Source organism: Anopheles merus, unplaced genomic scaffold (genome assembly GCF_017562075.2).
Source record: "Anopheles merus strain MAF unplaced genomic scaffold, AmerM5.1 LNR4000007, whole genome shotgun sequence".
In the NCBI taxonomy this organism is placed as follows: Eukaryota; Metazoa; Arthropoda; class Insecta; order Diptera; family Culicidae; genus Anopheles; species Anopheles merus.
Genome location: NW_024427587.1, coordinates 547,904 through 568,014, shown reverse-complemented (window position 1 = coordinate 568,014; position 20,111 = coordinate 547,904). Strand labels below are relative to the sequence as shown.

General features: G+C 41.8%; 3 protein-coding genes and 1 long non-coding RNA gene across 4 annotated transcripts; 3 read left to right on the top strand and 1 right to left on the bottom strand.

Annotated features, from left to right (window-relative positions):
- The first annotated feature begins 352 nt into the window (after positions 1-352).
- LOC121600814 lies at positions 353-4,607 on the top strand. The gene is made up of 5 exons (XM_041929583.1): positions 353-395; positions 463-809; positions 1,161-1,389; positions 1,450-1,541; positions 4,026-4,607. Exons 2-5 carry the CDS (start codon positions 486-488, stop codon positions 4,605-4,607), a joined length of 1,227 nt encoding a protein of 408 aa, XP_041785517.1. The 5' UTR covers positions 353-395; positions 463-485.
- Positions 4,608-6,806: 2,199 nt separating this feature from the next.
- LOC121600819 lies at positions 6,807-8,139 on the top strand. Its single transcript, XR_006005876.1, has 3 exons — positions 6,807-7,091; positions 7,173-7,713; positions 7,851-8,139. It is a non-coding gene; the product is annotated as an uncharacterized LOC121600819 (long non-coding RNA).
- Positions 8,140-8,601: 462 nt separating this feature from the next.
- LOC121600818 (aurora kinase A-A-like) lies at positions 8,602-10,143 on the top strand. Its single transcript, XM_041929590.1, has one exon. The coding sequence runs from the start codon at positions 8,831-8,833 to the stop codon at positions 9,107-9,109; it is 279 nt and encodes a 92-aa protein (XP_041785524.1). The 5' UTR covers positions 8,602-8,830; the 3' UTR covers positions 9,110-10,143.
- Positions 10,144-12,808: 2,665 nt separating this feature from the next.
- On the bottom strand, positions 12,809-13,665 carry LOC121600821 (aurora kinase A-A-like). The gene has a single exon (XM_041929592.1). The coding sequence runs from the start codon at positions 13,171-13,173 to the stop codon at positions 12,895-12,897; it is 279 nt and encodes a 92-aa protein (XP_041785526.1). The 5' UTR covers positions 13,174-13,665; the 3' UTR covers positions 12,809-12,894.
- Positions 13,666-20,111: the final 6,446 nt, after the last annotated feature.

Genomic DNA, 20,111 nt, shown 5'->3' with positions numbered 1-20,111 from the left:
CCCCCCTGGGCTCCGATTTTGACAGATGGTTTTCCGCTTGTATATGTATTGATGGATTGTTTACGTTTTGCATGGTCAATATTTGGTGGAGATCAATTAGGGTGAATATTTTAGTTTATTAGAACACAGCCCGTGATTTAAAATGGAAATTTTCCTTCGAGAACTAGAAGCGTTCGCCAAACGCGGAAAACTAACTGTCAGTTTTCTTCGTTGATTCTTCTTCCATCTAACTGTCAAAACGGGCTTATAACTTGACCTGATATCTTTACGGTCCTTGCAGCAACCCGAAAACTCAAAATGACAGCATTGTAGGTGTCAACAGGAAAAGGAAGAGCATTATCACAACAAAACAAAATAAAACAAAACAAGCACAAAGCCGGCATTGTAAAAGTACGGTATTAATTATCACTTATTTTCCGTGTTAATATTAAATAAATATACATGTGTATATTATTTTAGCAGAACCAAACAAAACATTTAACAAAATGAATGTAAATCAGAGCGGATCAGGACCGGGAACGGCTTCAGGACAGCGATCGAAATCGGTACAGCAATCGGGACCTGGACCAGCAACGATATCAGTAATGGAACCGATATCACGACGGGTACCGGTATCAGTACTGGCACCGGTATCAGGACGGGCACTGGCATCAGGACAGGCACCGGTATCAGGACGGGCTTCGGGATCAGGCCTGGCATCGGGATCAGGACTGGCTTCGGGAGCAGGCCTGGCATCGGGATCAGGACTGGCTTCGGGAGCAAGACTGGCTTCGGGATCAGGACGGGAACCGCGTAAATATATGCGAGAGGTGAGTATGGGTGTACTTAATTAACAACGGCTGAGAGACTATGTTGGATGAGGTTAAAACTAGATCGCTGCAACTGCCGTTGCTCGTAGTAGTGGTACTTACATGGTTTAAGAATTTACCCCAGGGTATCGCCACACTTGCCTCTTGCCAACTTGCCTCTCGTAACTCATTACTAAACCGGGTTTTTTTTTTTAATTTTTCCTTTGTTCCTGCACCTGTGTCTATTGGATCGTGTTCCTCCAAAAATCCAACCATCTCATTTTCTATGCCGGTTTTCTTTAGTTATTATCCTTATTATGTTTTACAATAAAAACAACGTACGTTTTATTATTTGTTTAACTACTATTCCAGGACGTGGAGCTCTGCTTGCGGATGGCTAATGCGGTAGAAAAACAAAACATCATCTACAATAAAAAATCTCCGCATTATAAAAACCGAGACCGTCAAAATGATGCATGGATGTGTGTCGCAGAAGAGGTCGGGTTGACCATGGCAGAGGCCAAAAAAATGTGGCACAACATGCTGGCCAAATATCGGTCATACCGATCCAAAGTGCGCCAGAGTATGCAGACCGGGTCAGGTAAATTGTTTTTTTTTTATTCAAGCTAAAAGACTACAACTAACCTGTTGACTATTTTAGCCTACGCCGAAGTTTATCGCCCGCGATGGCCAGCCTGGGAGGCTTTGTCGTTTATGAACGATGCGTCGGAGGACGCTGAACATGCAGACACGGTAAGAATAATCTTTTTTTTGTTTCTGTTAATCGATCTACCGCACACTTTGTTATTAAATGTATTAATTGCACACTTTAAGATATGAAATGTATTAGCTCTTTCTTTTTTTGAAAAGTGGTTTTATTATGTTACATTATCGATAATAATGTAAAAAAAAAACATTTAGCCATTGGCTAAATATTGTAAATTATAAATTATTTTCCTAACTACCACGTAGTGCGCAAATAATGCGCAAAACCGTCACAGCCTTGAAATTATATAGTTTCATATTTCGAAATCGAAGGAAATTAGTCGGTAGCTTGATACCATTTTCATTAAATAGTATCAAACCGGCATAGTTTTTGCTGTGGTTCAATAATGAGCAATAATTTGGTCGTGTGCAACAATTGGCGAATGACCCTGCTTATGGTTTTAAGGTGACCATACAAAATAATAACTAAAATGCAAACAGGGGTGCAATAAGTTCATCCATTGGTTTAATAACCATGTGATACAGGATAATATGTTCACAAAATTATTTACCGTTGAAATTATCCCTAGAATTACATACTTTCAACGTGCTACTGTACCAACGTGTACCATTTCTGTTACTTCAATAACTTTTGCCCTATGTGTTATATTAAAAAAGTTAGCTTTTTGCATGCGTTGCAAAATCAACTGAGTTTGTTACAATTCATGCGTGGTTTTATACATTGTTGTTGTTCTTATATGATATACATATCTTTGAAAGCTCTATGTTTTTTCGTGTTATCTTATTACATGATATCACTTCAAATAGTTTTCGGAAGCAGCGTTGTCACAAATGGTATATTTATAACATACTAATACCTTTTTACGTGCAACTTGCCCACTTTGGCCAAGACCATGGTTTCATATCGCCCGGCATCATATCGAGATTTGTACCAGCATTCCAACTCTACAAATGTTGTTTTTATTAAATACTTTATTTTCCCCTCCGAACCCTAAGTTTACCAGAGTAAAGCCTCTCAATATTATATTACTAATATATTTCATCCATGTTAAAATATTATATATGTTTTTACTAGTTAAGGAATATAATTATTTGTTTTCATTGATCTGTAAATCAACTGTTGCCAATAAACCGTTTATAATCGATTAATGTAGTTATATTTAATTTTATTTCATATTTCTGTTGATTTTATTGATGTTAGTCTTCATGTTTTGAGAGTCCAACAATCACAATGCGTTTCATCGTAAAAGTAGCTGTTTCAGCGTGTTGGTCAATTTGTATGGTTAATGTTAAATATATAGATAATATCACATCAATATCACAACATGTTATTAGTGAAGGTTAAGGACGATGACGTTGATAAATCAATTCAAACAAATTCGTTGTATTTCAATGGCTTATTCTTATTTGACATGTTGTGCAACGACCTGACCATTATGATTAATAGTTCAACCATAATGATTATAATTATGTTTGAAGTCTAGTGCCACATGCGTTCGAATATTCAACAATCGATCAGGTGCTCTTGACGAAACACCTTGCAGACCTTCTAACCCTTCATTGGCTCTCCAATCGCCAGGTACCAAGTTTCCGTTAACGACTCTGTCGAATGAAGATGGTGGCGAGTAGATATGCCTTGAAGCACTTTTACGCAAGAAATTGTGTAAATATAATGGCGTTAAAACAACGTGTTTTGCTACATCCGGTGGAAGACGTATTGGTCCACTTAATACTTCGAATTTGTTTGTCACAATTCCCAGCGCATTTTCAACGGGCATTCGAGCTCGGGAATGTCTATAGTTGAAAATGCGCTGATAACTTCCAGGTGAATGGATTCCACCAAATGGACGGATGCAGTAATCGGTATAGGCGAAAGCCTTGTCTCCTAGCAAGAAGTACGGTACTGGAACTCTATATGGTACTCGCAAAGGCTCTGGATCAGGTATATTCAACAACTTGTTTTCCAGTTTTTGAAACAATCGACTGTTTCGAAGTATTCCTCCATCCGAAATGCCTCCTTTTCCTCCCGCATCCGCGAACAGAAAATTGTAGTCAGCGTCCACTATTACTAGAAGCACAATACTAAAAAAGTTTTTGTAATTGTAGTAATCGGATCCACTGTGTGCAGGAGCGCGGATTTTGACATGCTTTCCGTCCATCGCACCAATGGCATGGGGGAAGTTCCAACGCTGCTCAAACCTTTGTGATACCTCCAGCCATTGTTGTTTAGTGGACGGTAGCTGAAAATAAAAAGGAACATTGAATTAGCGTGCATTTAAATTAAGACGAAAGCCTTTGTAAAGTAAACATAATGAACCTTAGACTATTTATTAGTAATAATAAATGTTAAATTTTAAAACAGACGCGAGATTATCCCATAATTTTCACTGTGTATAAAGTATTTTTAGGTAGATGAAAGGATTATTAATATAACCATACATTTTCTATATTGCAAACAAGATTTTTTTCCATTATTATTTCTATTAATTTTGTACCCATTTTTCATTTCAGCTTGACGAGGAAGATGAGGGCCTCGCTCTGAACTCCCTCGTCACAACGGGTTCGGCCGTTGCACGATCCCGAATCCTTGCCGATCACTCATACATTGAGTATGATCCACCTTGTTCCCTTAGTCCCGACCCTCCAAAACTTTTTCCACCCAATCCTTCAGTCCAAGCGAACCTCTTCAGTCCCAGCCAACCTCCAACCTCCATCAACCAATCCGTCATCCTACACCCTCCCGAAATTCTCCCCTCCCCTTCTCAGGTATCCTTTCCTCATCAAGTCTCCCGTCCTTCCCAAGCCTCTCCCATCCAAAACCTGTCCCATCCTCGGCAAGGACGGCGTCGTCAACGAACCCCTAGCGACGAGGGGCTTCGTATGAGCGAGGCCCTCACACGCGTGGCGGAAGCCACGATGGCCAATGCAAACTCCTCGGAGAATGTGTTTGGCCGCTGGGTCGCTGAATTCCTGACGAGGTTCACGCCAGAGGAACAGCGTGTTGTGACCTCAAGGATTCAGCGAACCATGCTAGATGCCGAGGAGTTTGTGTTGGCCAACCGGGCCAACCGTCGCGATGGGGATCAGCCATGAGTTATGTAAATAGTTGTATATAATTAGTTAATAGTTAGTTAGATAGTAGATAGTCTTGTAAATAGTTAGCATATAGTATAGAATTAGGATAGGATAGGGTTTATTTAGAATTTTTTTTTAGTTACTACTTTGAATTTTTATTGTAGCTTTAAGGTAGTGTTTATGTTTTGAACCGTTTTGAATGAAAATGAAAAATGAATTAAAAAATAATTGAATAATTAGTTTAACTTGAGTTGTATGATGACATGAATCACACATGAATCACAATATAAGAAAACATGAACTTTTTAATATATCAACCACTATTCAAACGCATACCTTCAAATAGGAACGTAACACTTTATTTAGGCAAAGACTCGTCTCTTTCACAATTCTGCTAATCGAAGAACGAGACACCTGAAATAAAAAAAAATATTATTTTCCGTTTTTAAGCCGTGCTAATCACACCAACCCGAAATAAAAATTGCAAGCTACTGAAGGTATGGCCTGTAGCTAAGTAGTGAAGCAATATTAGCAATCTTTCTTGAGTGATGATGGCATCGCGCATATTCGTATTCATACGAGCTATTTCCGGTGCAATGCTTCGCAGTAAAAATTCTAAATCTTCTGGTTTTACGCGAATGAAGGTATTAATTGTTTCGTTGGTCCGTTCTGCAACAATATCATCCAACAAAAGGTTGCCGTCTTGACGTCGCTGAAAAAACATTGGTCGCATCCACCAGCTGCGCACAATTCGCTGGTTGCGACCCCTTAGCTGTTCCACGTTTAGTTCTACCGCCCACGATAGCGACGCCAACCATTCTTCACTCATTAAAAGAGTATCCATTTTTATCCGGATAAATTTATACACAATCGATAACAACGCGTAAACGATTCTGCTTGTAAACAAACATTTGAACAGACAGTACTGACAGAAAGTTTTCGCTTGCTTCAATTGACAGCGGCTTTGTGTTTTCGGTGGTGCACAAAACGCGTCTACACGACCCAAATCTTTATGACGTAAAGATTTCAGATTTTTGAGTTTTCGCCTCGAGTTTTCGGTTCGTGTAGCGAGGCCTTAAGGCTTAAGGCACCTCTATGGCAATCGAAGCAGCCCTGACAAGAAAAACGAGATAGTGTGTGGTTGATCGGTCATGTAATCTGTCAAATATTCAAATAATGAAGTTTGTTTAAATTTTGAATCGAACGATAGCTCTCACGATGTACAACAGCAAATGATTAAAAAAAGGCTACATCGGTGATGAAAATGTTGTGTGCAATGTGTAAAATAAACAGCTGAAAAATTATAAATGGTGGTAGAATCGACTTCGCACGCCTGAAAGCCGTTTAGGGTAAGTAAAGCATAGCTAATATTTGTAATACTAAATCAATTAAAGCGGTATTTTCTATGCAGCTGTTGTGCAACCGTATTGTGCCGGTGATCGTTAGAAAGAGGAAAGAAAAAATGCCCGCAATCAAACTACACGATGATCGATCATGGCAAACAAGGTAAGTTGATAATGAATGTAATCCGCACGGTATCAAAAACTCCTCGAGTTATTAACCATTGTTTTTTTTATAGTTACAAAGCATGCAAAGCTCGCTCGCCGTTGGACGCTTGGACAATTCCTTTTACAAGCATTCGGTGATCAGTTTGCGAAACGTCTTGCCGCACGCATGGTACAGGCCCTTCTTGTCCGCCCCGGTATCGATCGTGGACTGATCCTTCTGCAGCGTCAGCATCATCACCTTCATCTGCGGGTAGTTGTGGCACCGACAAACCGACGTGACACAGGCGTTACAAAAGTGTCCCACACGAAAGTACTGTCATTTGCATGTGAGGCGATCACTTATGTCAAAGTAAGCTCTGTTCACTGCTGTTTCGATGTAAACAACTTTTCTAAATACAAATTGCGAAGGAATTGTGAAGCAAGATTTTGTAAGCATTTTTGGACAAAACACCCAGGAAAATCATTTTATAAGTTTCCAAATCGATGCAAAAGATGTAAGAAGTAATTAAAACAATGCGCATTGGAATTTGCGGAGAAAAACAAAAAGGGGATTTAGCAGTTCCTCCTTTGGGTCAGGGTAGTAAGCGAATCATTATACAGATGGCGCTAGTGTTTAACGTATTTTCATTTGAAATGAGGAGACAACTTTGAAGCTAATTTTGTTCGAAGTGTCACGTCGGTTTGTCGGTGGTTGTGGTACGACGCAGTTCCGGTCGCCATCTCGATCGTGGTAATGCCGAACGACTAGAAGCCGTATCCGTGGTCCCGCTCCATCTCCTCCGGCGTCATCCAGCACGACGTGCCGATAAAAGTGTGGTACACCTTCTGCCGCGACATGTCTCCATCGGTGGCGAGTCACGCGCTCATCGGCTATATTTAAGGTGCCGTCGTCGCTGTGCAGTATGATGGCCACCTTGGTGTCCACATAATGGGCAGTGCGGTATGTGCACTCTATTGGCAAGCGCACAGCAAGATCCAGCAAACGTTACCGACAGTATTTATCGCCGTGAAAATGCTTTTACTGCATGGGTGAGTATTATTATATCTAAAAGCATACGTTCGTTCCTTTCTTTAGTTTCAGCTAATGGCAGACGAACGATCGAATGACTGTTACCTCGGAAGGGAGGTCTCATTGCGGATACTGACTTGGATGTGGTACCACCGAGTCCCTTGGTCGTAGTTGGCCCTGGTGTTTCGGATGCGGCAACATCGGAAAAGCGCTCCGAACGTGTTGTGATCAAACCGAGATCGGCGAAGCAGTGTAGTGTTGTGTGGTGATCGTGTGTTCATTTATGTTGTAAAGGGTGATTGTACTCATTTTTTACTGGAAATTGTAATACTAGTTGTTATGCAGAACAAAATGCAGCATAAATGGCGATGAGCTAGCATTGTTTAAAGGTGCCGGATGTTATACGTTAGAGCTGTTCCTAGTGGTGTGATGCGTTGATATATTAAACCAGTATTAGGATTAGGATATTAGTAGGATTTAAACCAGTGCCGTTGAATAAAATAGTGTACAACAAGTTCAAAAACATCCCGTGTATTTTGTTTGGATTTTTTAAAGTCCTTTCGATTACCTATTACGGAAGCAAATATGTGTCATTAATGTGCAAAAGGTAAGGAATCAGTGATCGCGTTGGAAGGTAATTGCATTTACGGTGTATCTCCATTTGTGTTTATTGTTTTTCGCTCGCTGTTTTTGATTCCCCATTCCACATAATGGTGCGTACGTTTCGTTAACAATGTACATTAGATGGTGAAGTTGCATGATAATTAAATATTGAGCGTGTTGGAGGGTTCAAAAAAATATTTTACTTGTTCCGCTCCGTTGGTTGTCTGGTTGTCTGGCTGGCTGGCTGGCTGGTTGGATGGGATGATCGGATGCGCATTTCCCTACGCCGCTGTGCCGGGTGCATCATACGTCGGTGTTGGGTTGCTGTTGCTGGGCCGAGCGGATGCGCGTGCACACGTGGGAATAACGACACGCAATTGTGGTGATATCACAGAAACTATATATTTTGTTCTATTTCATCATAAAAAATTCTTGCCATTAATTTCTCTTTTTAGGTATTTTATATTGTATCGGTACGATTATCGTGTTCAAAGGCTTTTTCGAGAAATGCCAATACATAAATCGGTTAGTCTCATGGCCTACTCATTTTCATTTGGTTGTAAAAATACTGCCTATACATTGTTTCATTTTGGTTTTCTCCCTCTCCATCTATCTCTTGATAGGAATGCCTGGTCGCTAGCTGCAGCTTCCCATCGATGTAGGCACCCGATCTTCGAGATTTTACTTCACCTGATCTAGCCATCGAACTCGCTGTGCTTCCTTGCTTCTAGTACCGAACTGAGAGCCGCTCGAACACCTAGCTGCTGGGGCACGAGGCTGCCTTCTTCAAAACATGCCCCAGCCATCGCAAACAGCCATGTCCGGTGCGCCATACGGCTTCAGTAAGCTCGTGGATGATCATTCGCACAAAGATGATCCGGAGGAAGCGTCGGCCGTCGTGTTTCGCCGCTGTCCTTTGCATGCTGTAAAGAAACATACCTATTCATCGTCGGCCAATGGTGCAGCACGAGCGCAACGTGATACATCGTGACATCATCCGGAAAACTTGCAGCTGGGGCAAGGTGGTGATCTGAAGATAGCCGATTTCGGTTGGTCCGTGTAGGAGCCGACCTTGTTCCGGTACGACGCTGTGCGTTTCGCTCGACTATTTATCGCCCGAGATGGTACATGGTCAGCCGCACACAAAAACTGTCGATCTATGGAATTTGGGCGTCCTGGTGTACAAGCTGCTGTGCGGTAAGGCCCCGTTTTTGGCGACCACGTATGAAGAATCGTTCCGTAAAATCATGAAGCTGCAGTATAAGATGCCGTCAGATGTAACGAAGCCGGCGGCCCATCTGATCTCGCGACTGTTCGTTAAGGATCTGGCCAGCCGTATGCCGCTGAAAAATGTTGCGTCCATTCTTGGATTCTGCTGCACGTGCACAAAAAGTAAATAGGAACTGCTGCTACCATGTACCATTTATCGTTTTGCTCTAACTAAGTATGTTTATAAGATACCTGTACCCTTTAGTTTTTTAAACCCTTTCTCTTATAACATGTAGTGGTATTTGAATGGCAATTGATGGGTTTTGCATTATGATGAACAAGATCGTGACCATCCTCTCGTGGTACCTTTAGTGCTTCAGTTCTATATTAAGGAGAGCGTGGAAGGGTATGGCTACATTCATTTCGGCGCTGCCATGCACCTTTCGTTGCAACGATAAGATAGAGCTAGTGTTTTGTTTTTGAAGATATGTTATTATTATTATTATTATTTATTTACTCTTCAACGGGCCGTATGGCCTAATTAAGATGTAACAGTTTAATTTAATGATCAATTTAAGATGTAACAGTTCAGTTATTGTAGGATAATTTGTTCGGCTATTTCTTTAGATGACCTATTCAACTAGCTTCATGACGGTGTGACTTGGAATAGGAAAAAATATTAATCATTCCGTATGCCCTAATGACAGAAAGCTGGTCTCTACATACGCTGTACGTCGTTCTATTCCCTCCCGGAACACACACCAACCAGTGATTAACTGTCCGGTTAGGTGATACGAATAAGTCTTGTAAGCATTTAAGCATAACGTCTGCATGACCACGTATGTCGGCTATAGCGAAAATAAAGCATAACAATTATTTATTTGTTACGCAATAAATAGGAAGAAAGTGCAACGCTGTACGGTCCCGTGATACAGTCATCAATTCTTACGACCTAATAACATGACTGTCATGGGTTCAAACCTCATACGGACCGTCCCACCGTAGCAAGGATTAACTATCCGGCAGCGTGGTACTAAATCAGTTTCGAAAGCCTGTATAGTTCGACGCGTATGTCGTTAAGCCAAATAGAGAGAATGTGCTGCGTTATCGAGATGGATACGATAAAAGTGCTTCCGTCTTAACAGAAGGTGTTCTATGATCTACCAAACCGTTGTGTGAGAAATGGAACTAGCTTGCGAAAATGTTTGGTCAGTCTGCTTCATGAAAAAACAATCAATGTAGTCAGGTGTTTTTTACTTCTCTTATTCGTCTTTGGATATAACTGTTGTCATTAATGGCATGCCTGTACCACTAATGGATTTATCAGTGTAATTAAGCTATTGATTACCCAGATCAGGATAGTCAGTCCTATGTATGAGGGGCTTGAGCAAATGACGAGCATGTTGTTTGGAAACTTATTAACAATCAACACGACAATTGTGACGGATGGTTGGCTTGCCCACATCGGATTAGACGGAAAAGGGTATGAGCACGAGATGATAAACCATTCCGAAAATTTTGTCGACCCAAGCGATCCATTAGTACACACACAGACCATCGAGAATTTATGGCGCTGGGTCAAGCCCTTTTTAAGATCTAAAGGCACAAACGGGGAGCATTAATAGAATATATACGCGAGTACCAGCTTAAGCGAGCCCAGCCCAACAATTTCATTACCATCTTGCGTGCCATCCAATCAGTTCAGGAGTTTGAGTAAGTATTAACATATTGTTATTCGTATTTTTAAACACTTTAAATTCATCGAGCTCTTTCCAGCTGGCTAGCTAATGCCAGAAGCGGATGTATTATTATGCAACCGCTATCTTGGAACTCCGAATCCTACCTCCTCGTGGTGCTAGCTGGAATGCGACGTCAATTGCTGACGATCGTATACTAACAGGATCGGGGGACTATGTTTTTATTTTATTTATTTATTTATTTTTTCTCTCTACATACTTAGCCTTGACCTTTTATTATCATTGACACACAACAATAATGACATAAACAATAATTGTTACGACGGCGAACGGATCTGTGGGCCACGCGAAGGTTGCGGCCTTGTAAATCAAACCCGCTCGGGTAACAGCGATCTTCTCAACCGTTCAACACCAATAATAAACCTTCCCGCTAGTTGCTCTCTCAAGTAATTTGAGGAGCCTATGCCGCAGAAGGGAGTGAAGAGGGATGAGAGATTTCTTTCTGATCCGAATATGCAAAATTAAAAAAGAGGTTTCTGAGAGTTGCAAAATCCAAAATGATTCTTTATTCAAAGTTCGGTCCCTTTTATACCCCCGGAAGCCCATACATTTTTAAGGTGTTAGCGTATCCTTTCCGAGGATAATTAGTACATAAGTGCACGTACGCGTGAGTGCCGTGTATTAGTGTTTGTGACGCATATTTATTCTGCTTTTACACGTAGCGTACCCTGTTTCTAGTTTAAGGTGATCGCGCACCACGCGAATTTACAATTTGACACGTCCGTTACGACTTTAATAATTGCTAACGTAACAATAATTAATTGACTAAAGGAACAAACTCTTAAAACTATAATCAGGACGATCACATGCTGGTACTAACCACTCCCCTTGGAACAGTCCTTTCCTGTTCAGTTGAGCTCTTGTTCGTAAAACACTGACCTTCCGCAACAGTGCTTAATGCCCGCTGTGGCTTGCGAGCGTTAAAATATTCAATCGGTTTCTTTGGTTTCTCTGTTCTTCAATGAAGGAAAATAAGTTGATTGTTATGCATTAAACCAGTTTTCCAAACAACATGCTCGTCATTTGCTCAAGCCCCTCATACATAGGACTGACTATCCTGATCTGGGTAATCAATAGCTTAATTACACTGATAAATCCATTAGTGGTACAGGCATGCCATTAATGACAACAGTTATATCCAAAGACGAATAAGAGAAGTAAAAACACCTGACTACATTGATTGTTTTTTCATGAAGCAGACTGACCAAACATTTTCGCAAGCTAGTTCCATTTCTCACACAACGGTTTGGTAGATCATAGAACACCTTCTGTTAAGACGGAAGCACTTTTATCGTATCCATCTCGATAACGCAGCACATTCTCTCTATTTGGCTTAACGACATACGCGTCGAACTATACAGGCTTTCGAAACTGATTTAGTACCACGCTGCCGGATAGTTAATCCTTGCTACGGGGGGACGGTCCGTATGAGGTTTGAACCCATGACAGTCATGTTATTAGGTCGTAAGAATTGATGACTGTATCACGGGACCGTACAGCGTTGCACTTTCTTCCTATTTATTGCGTAACAAATAAATAATTGTTATGCTTTATTTTCGCTATAGCCGACATACGTGGTCATGCAGACGTTATGCTTAAATGCTTACAAGACTTATTCGTATCACCTAACCGGACAGTTAATCACTGGTTGGTGTGTGTTCCGGGAGGGAATAGAACGACGTACAGCGTATGTAGAGACCAGCTTTCTGTCATTAGGCATACGGAATGATTAATATTTTTCCTATTCCAAGTCACACCGTCATGAAGCTAGTTGAATAGGTCATCTAAAGAAATAGCCGAACAAATTATCCTACAATAACTGAACTGTTACATCTTAAATTGATCATTAAATTAAACTGTTACATCTTAATTAGGCCATACGGCCCGTTGAAGAGTAAATAAATAATAATAATAATAATAACATATCTTCAAAAACAAAACACTAGCTCTATCTTATCGTTGCAACGAAAGGTGCATGGCAGCGCCGAAATGAATGTAGCCATACCCTTCCACGCTCTCCTTAATATAGAACTGAAGCACTAAAGGTACCACGAGAGGATGGTCACGATCTTGTTCATCATAATGCAAAACCCATCAATTGCCATTCAAATACCACTACATGTTATAGAGAAAGGGTTTAAAAAACTAAAGGGTACAGGTATCTTATAAACATACTTAGTTAGAGCAAAACGATAAATGGTACATGGTAGCAGCAGTTCCTATTTACTTTTTGTGCACGTGCAGCAGAATCCAAGAATGGACGCAACATTTTTCAGCGGCATACGGCTGGCCAGATCCTTAACGAACAGTCGCGAGATCAGATGGGCCGCCGGCTTCGTTACATCTGACGGCATCTTATACTGCAGCTTCATGATTTTACGGAACGATTCTTCATACGTGGTCGCCAAAAACGGGGCCTTACCGCACAGCAGCTTGTACACCAGGACGCCCAAATTCCATAGATCGACAGTTTTTGTGTGCGGCTGACCATGTACCATCTCGGGCGATAAATAGTCGAGCGAAACGCACAGCGTCGTACCGGAACAAGGTCGGCTCCTACACGGACCAACCGAAATCGGCTATCTTCAGATCACCACCTTGCCCCAGCTGCAAGTTTTCCGGATGATGTCACGATGTATCACGTTGCGCTCGTGCTGCACCATTGGCCGACGATGAATAGGTATGTTTCTTTACAGCATGCAAAGGACAGCGGCGAAACACGACGGCCGACGCATCCTCCGGATCATCTTTGTGCGAATGATCATCCACGAGCTTACTGAAGCCGTATGGCGCACCGGACATGGCTGTTTGCGATGGCTGGGGCATGTTTTGAAGAAGGCAGCCTCGTGCCCCAGCAGCTAGGTGTTCGAACGGCTCTCAGTTCGGTACTAGAAGCAAGGAAGCACAGCGAGTTCGATGGCTAGATCAGGTGAAGTAAAATCTCGAAGATCGGGTGCCTACATCGATGGGAAGCTGCAGCTAGCGACCAGGCATTCCTATCAAGAGATAGATGGAGAGGGAGAAAACCAAAATGAAACAATGTATAGGCAGTATTTTTACAACCAAATGAAATGAGTAGGCCATGAGACTAACCGATTTATGTATTGGCATTTCTCGAAAAAGCATTTGAACACGATAATCGTACCGATACAATATAAAATACCTAAAAAGAGAAATTAATAGCAAGAATTTTTATGATGAAATAGAACAAAATATATAGTTTCTGTGATATCACCACAATTGCGTGTCGTTATTCCCACGTGTGCACGCGCATCCGCTCGGCCCAGCAACAGCAACCCAACACCGACGTATGATGCACCCGGCACAGCGGCGTAGGGAAATGCGCATCCGATCATCCCATCCAACCAGCCAGCCAGCCAGCCAGACAACCAGACAACCAACGGAGCGGAACAAGTAAATATTTTTTTGAACCCTCCAACACGCTCAATATTTAATTATCATGCAACTTCACCATCTAATGTACATTGTTAACGAAACGTACGCACCATTATGTGGAATGGGGAATCAAAACAGCGAGCGAAAAACAATAAACACAAATGGAGATACACCGTAAATGCAATTACCTTCCAACGCGATCACTGATTCCTTACCTTTTGCACATTAATGACACATATTTGCTTCCGTAATAGGTAATCGAAAGGACTTTAAAAATCCAAACAAAATACACGGATGTTTTTGAACTTGTTGTACACTATTTTATTCACGGCACTGGTTTAAATCCTACTAATATCCTAATCCTAATACTGGTTTAATATCCCAAATAGCCAGAATTGCTTAAGCAGCTCATTTTGGCACGCTAAAGATCGCTGCTCTAATTCGCCTTTTGCAGTAGATAAACAGCATCAAAGTTCTATGTGGGTCTTTCAAACAGCGCCTAAGCAGCTTCCTTATGCCACGATGCCAGGGATTATTTTTCTTTGTGTTTTACTTTCAAGCAAGCGTCATCGATGAAATAAACAACAAGATTTGTTTCGTTTAAACACATATGTATATTTTTTAATCTTTTGTATTGATGAATTACACAAAATTTACACAATTTACTGATAATTCACAATCACTTCACTCAATATTCATTCTTCATTTAACGAATCTAACTTGTGCAGCAGCAATGAGATTATTGCCGGCGTCCGTCTTTGACACTTTGACAAGAGCCACCTTGTACCGATGCCATGCATTAAAAAGCTATAAAGTTCCACCAAGTTCGATACACACTCTTAACAAGCCTTAAAGTTCTATCATGAACCCTACACATAGTGCTAATCAGCCGCAAAGTTCCAAAGAGTACCATGTGCCTGTTAAAAAGCTCCATAGTTCCGCAAAGTACCGTCTATCTCTTAATCAGCCACAAAGTACGACATCGGACCGATTTTTCGTTAAACAGCTCTAAATCAGCTATAAAGTACGAGCTGGCTATTTGGGATATCAACGCATCACACCACTAGGAACAGCTCTAACGTATAACATCCGGCACCTTTAAACAATGCTAGCTCATCGCTATTTATGCTGCATTTTGTTCTGCATAACAACTAGTATTACAATTTCCAGTAAAAAAATGAGTACAATCACCCTTTACAACATAAATGAACACACGATCACCACACAACACTACACTGCTTCGCCGATCTCGGTTTGATCACAACACGTTCGGAGCGCTTTTCCGATGTTGCCGCATCCGAAACACCAGGGCCAACTACGACCAAGGGACTCGGTGGTACCACATCCAAGTCAGTATCCGCAATGAGACCTCCCTTCCGAGGTAACAGTCATTCGATCGTTCGTCTGCCATTAGCTGAAACTAAAGAAAGGAACGAACGTATGCTTTTAGATATAATAATACTCACCCATGCAGTAAAAGCATTTTCACGGCGATAAATACTGTCGGTAACGTTTGCTGGATCTTGCTGTGCGCTTGCCAATAGAGTGCACATACCGCACTGCCCATTATGTGGACACCAAGGTGGCCATCATACTGCACAGCGACGACGGCACCTTAAATATAGCCGATGAGCGCGTGACTCGCCACCGATGGAGACATGTCGCGGCAGAAGGTGTACCACACTTTTATCGGCACGTCGTGCTGGATGACGCCGGAGGAGATGGAGCGGGACCACGGATACGGCTTCTAGTCGTTCGGCATTACCACGATCGAGATGGCGACCGGAACTGCGTCGTACCACAACCACCGACAAACCGACGTGACACTTCGAACAAAATTAGCTTCAAAAGTTGTCTCCTCATTTCAAATGAAAATACGTTAAACACTAGCGCCATCTGTATAATGATTCGCTTACTACCCTGACACAAAGGAGGAACTGCTAAATCCCCTTTTTGTTTTTCTCCGCAAATTCCAATGCGCATTGTTTTAATTACTTCTTACATCTTTTGCATCGATTTGGAAACTTATAAAATGATTTTCCTGGGTGTTTTGTCCAAAAATGCTTACAAAATCTTGCTTCACAATTCCTTCGCAATTTGTATTTAGAAAAGTTGTTTACATCGAAACAGCAGTGAACAGAGCTTACTTTGACATAAGTGATCGCCTCACATGCAAATGACAGTACTTTCGTGTGGGACACTTTTGTAACGCCTGTGTCACGTCGGTTTGTCGGTGCCACAACTACCCGCAGATGAAGGTGATGATGCTGACGCTGCAGAAGGATCAGTCCACGATCGATACCGGGGCGGACAAGAAGGGCCTGTACCATGCGTGCGGCAAGACGTTTCGCAAACTGATCACCGAATGCTTGTAAAAGGAATTGTCCAAGCGTCCAACGGCGAGCGAGCTTTGCATGCTTTGTAACTATAAAAAAAACAATGGTTAATAACTCGAGGAGTTTTTGATACCGTGCGGATTACATTCATTATCAACTTACCTTGTTTGCCATGATCGATCATCGTGTAGTTTGATTGCGGGCATTTTTTCTTTCCTCTTTCTAACGATCACCGGCACAATACGGTTGCACAACAGCTGCATAGAAAATACCGCTTTAATTGATTTAGTATTACAAATATTAGCTATGCTTTTCTTACCCTAAACGGCTTTCAGGCGTGCCACCATTTATAATTTTTCGGCTGTTTATTTTACACATTACACACAACATTTTCATCACCGATGTAGCCTTTTTTTAATCATTCGCCGTTGTACATCGTGAGAGCTATCGTTCGATTCAAAATTTAAACAAACTTTATTATTTGAATATTTGACAGATTACATGACCGATCAACCGTACACTATCTCGTTTTTCTTGTCAGGGCTGCTTTGATTGCCATAGGGGGGGGGGGCCTTAAAAAATCTGGTGAAAGATTTTTTAAGGCCCCCCCTATGGCAATCGAAGCAGCCCTGACAAGAAAAACGAGATAGTGTGCGGTTGATCGGTCATGTAATCTGTCAAATATTCAAAAAATAAAGTTTGTTTACATTTTGAACCGAACGATAGCTCTCACGATGTACTACGGCGAATGATTAAAAAAAGGCTACATCGGTGATGAAAATGTTGTGTGTAATGTGTAAAATAAACAGCCGAAAAATTATAATTGGCGGTAGAATCGACTTCGCACGCCTGAAAGCAGTTTAGGGTAAGTAAAGCATAGCCAATAATTGTAATATTAAATCAATTAAAGCGGTGTTTTCTATGCAGCTGTTGTGCAACCGTGTTGAGCCGGTGATCGTTAGAAAGAGGAAAGAAAGAATGCCCGCAATTAAACTACACGATGATCGATCATGGCAAACAAGGTAAGTTGATAATGAACGTAATTCGCACGGTATCAAAAACTCCTCGAGTCTATTTTTTTATTAACCATTGTTTGTTTTTTTATAGTTACAAAGCATGCAAAGCTCGCTCGCCGTTGGACGCTTGGACAATTCCTTTCTCTGGTGGAAATCTCGATCGTGGTAATGCCGAACGACTAGAAGCCGTATCCGTGGTCCCGCTCCATCTCCTCCGGCGTCATCCAGCACGACGTGCCGATAAAAGTGTGGTACACCTTCTGCCGCGACATGTCTCCATCGGTGGCGAGCCACGCGCTCATCCGCTATATTTAAGGAGCCGTCGTCGCCGGGCAGTATGATGGCCACCTTGATGTCCACGTAATGGGCAATGCGAAATGTGCACTCAATTGACAAGCGCACAGCAAGATCCAGCAAACGTTACCGACAGTCTTTGTCGCCGTGAAAATGCTTCTAATGCACGGGTGAGTTGGATTATAACTACAAGCATACGTTTTTTTTTCTTTCTTTAGTTTCAGCTAATGCCAGACGAACGATCGAATGACTGTTGCCTCGGAAGGGAGGTCTCATTGCGGATACTGACTTGGATGTGATGCCACCGAGTCGATTGGTCGCAGTTGGCCCTGGTGCTTTGAATGAAGCGACATCGGAGAAGCTGAATGCTTTGTGGACGTGTTGTGTTGTGTGCAGATCTCGATCGGCGAAGTGCTGTATTGATTTTGTGTAGTGATTGTGTCTATATGTATGTTTTAAGTGTGATTGCATTAGTTTTATGCAACTAAATCATGAGCATCGGTTTCTGTATTGAATACTTCGAAAGTATTTATACAAGTGTACAAAATACAGTGTAAATGTGATGAACTAGTTTCGTTTAAAGGTGTCGAACTTTGTACGTTATAGTAGGTCCTTTGTTTTTGTGTGGTGTGTAAACATTAAGTAAAATTGATACCAGTGCTGGAGTGAATTCTTTGCTGAATAAAATAGTGTACAAATATTGTTTTAAAAAACTGTGTGTTTTGTGTATTTTTCGGAAAAAAATATCACTAAAGTGCAAATAGGTAAGAAATCAGTGATTGCGTTGAAAGGAAATTTCTCAGCTACGATGTTCTCCTTTTTTGTTTTTGGCCCGATGTATTCGCTTCCGCATTCTTCATAATGGGCATATAAATGATTGTTCCTAGGTTCCGCTAACAATGTGTTTTAGACGATGCAGTTGCATAATGTGAACAAAACGATAATGTGTAAATATGATGATGTAATTTCCCTGCCTGGTTGTCTGGCTGGCTGATTGGATGGTAGAATGGCTCACTGGCTGGTTAGTGCTGACTAAAATCGGATGCGCTTGGCCCCTCGCCGGAGTGCCGGGTGCATCATACATTGGTGTTCTGTTGCTAGTGCTCGGCTGAGCAGATATTTTGTAATATTTTATCATCGAAAACCCTCACCACTCATTTCTTTCCTTTTTATGCATTTTATATTTTTCATCAGTAGGAGTATCTCGTTTATTTATTTATTTATTTATTTTTATTTATTTTTTAGAAATTGAAGTACATAAATCGGTCTATCCGTTTATATCGGTTTCATAAGCCTCTTCAATCGTTTAATGGTCAATCAATCATGGTCAACACTCTTACACTTCTGACGAACGTAACGAACGTATGAACTGAATGAAAAAATATGCTCAGTAATGAATTGTGATATGTTCAAACCCAATTCATAGACAGACCAATTGCATTTGAGTGCAAAAAAAAAAAAAATACTGCTTATACATTGTTTCATTTTGGTTGTCTCCCTCTCCATCTCTCTCTTGATAGGAATGCCTGGTCGCTAGCTGCAGCTTCCCATCGATGTAGGCACTCGATCTTCGAGGTTTTACTTCACCTGATCTAGCCATCGAACTCGCTGTGCTTCCTTGCTTCTAGTACCGAACTGAGTGCCGCTTTCGAACACCTTGCTGTTGGGGCACGAGTCTGGCATCTTTACAACATGTCCCAGCCATCGCAAACAGATATGTCCGACGCGCCATACGGCTTCAGTAAGCTCGTGGTTGATCATTCGCATCCACACCCCATGCTCGAATGCACCGCTTAAGATGATCCGGAGGATGCGTCGGCCGTCGTGTTTCGCCGCTGTCCTTTGCATGCTATAAAGTAACACACTTATTCATCGCAGCACGAGCGCAACGTGATACATCGTGACATCATCCGGAAAACTTGCAGCTGGGGCACGGTGGTGATCTGAAGATAGTCGATTTCGGTTGGTCCGTGTATGCGCCGACCTTGTTCCGGTACGACGCTGTGCATTTCGCTCGACTATTTATCGCCCGAGATGGTGCATGGTCAGCCGCACATAAAAACTGTCGATCTATCGAATTTGGGCGTGCTGGCGTACAAGCTGCTGTGCGGTAAGGTCCCGGTTTTGGCGACCACGTATGAGAAAACGTACTATAAAATCATGAAGCTGCAGTTTAAGATGCCGCCAGATATGACGAAGCCGGCGGCCCATCTGATCTCGCGACTGTTCGTTAAGGATCTGGCCAGCCGTATGCCGCTGAAACATGTTGCGTCCATCCCTGGATTCTGCTGCTCGTGCACAAAAAGTAAATAGGAATTGCTGCTACCATGTACCTGTAGAGTTGCGTACAAGTTCAACAAAAGAGAGAGGATCGCATGAGTGGTTGAGCGCTGA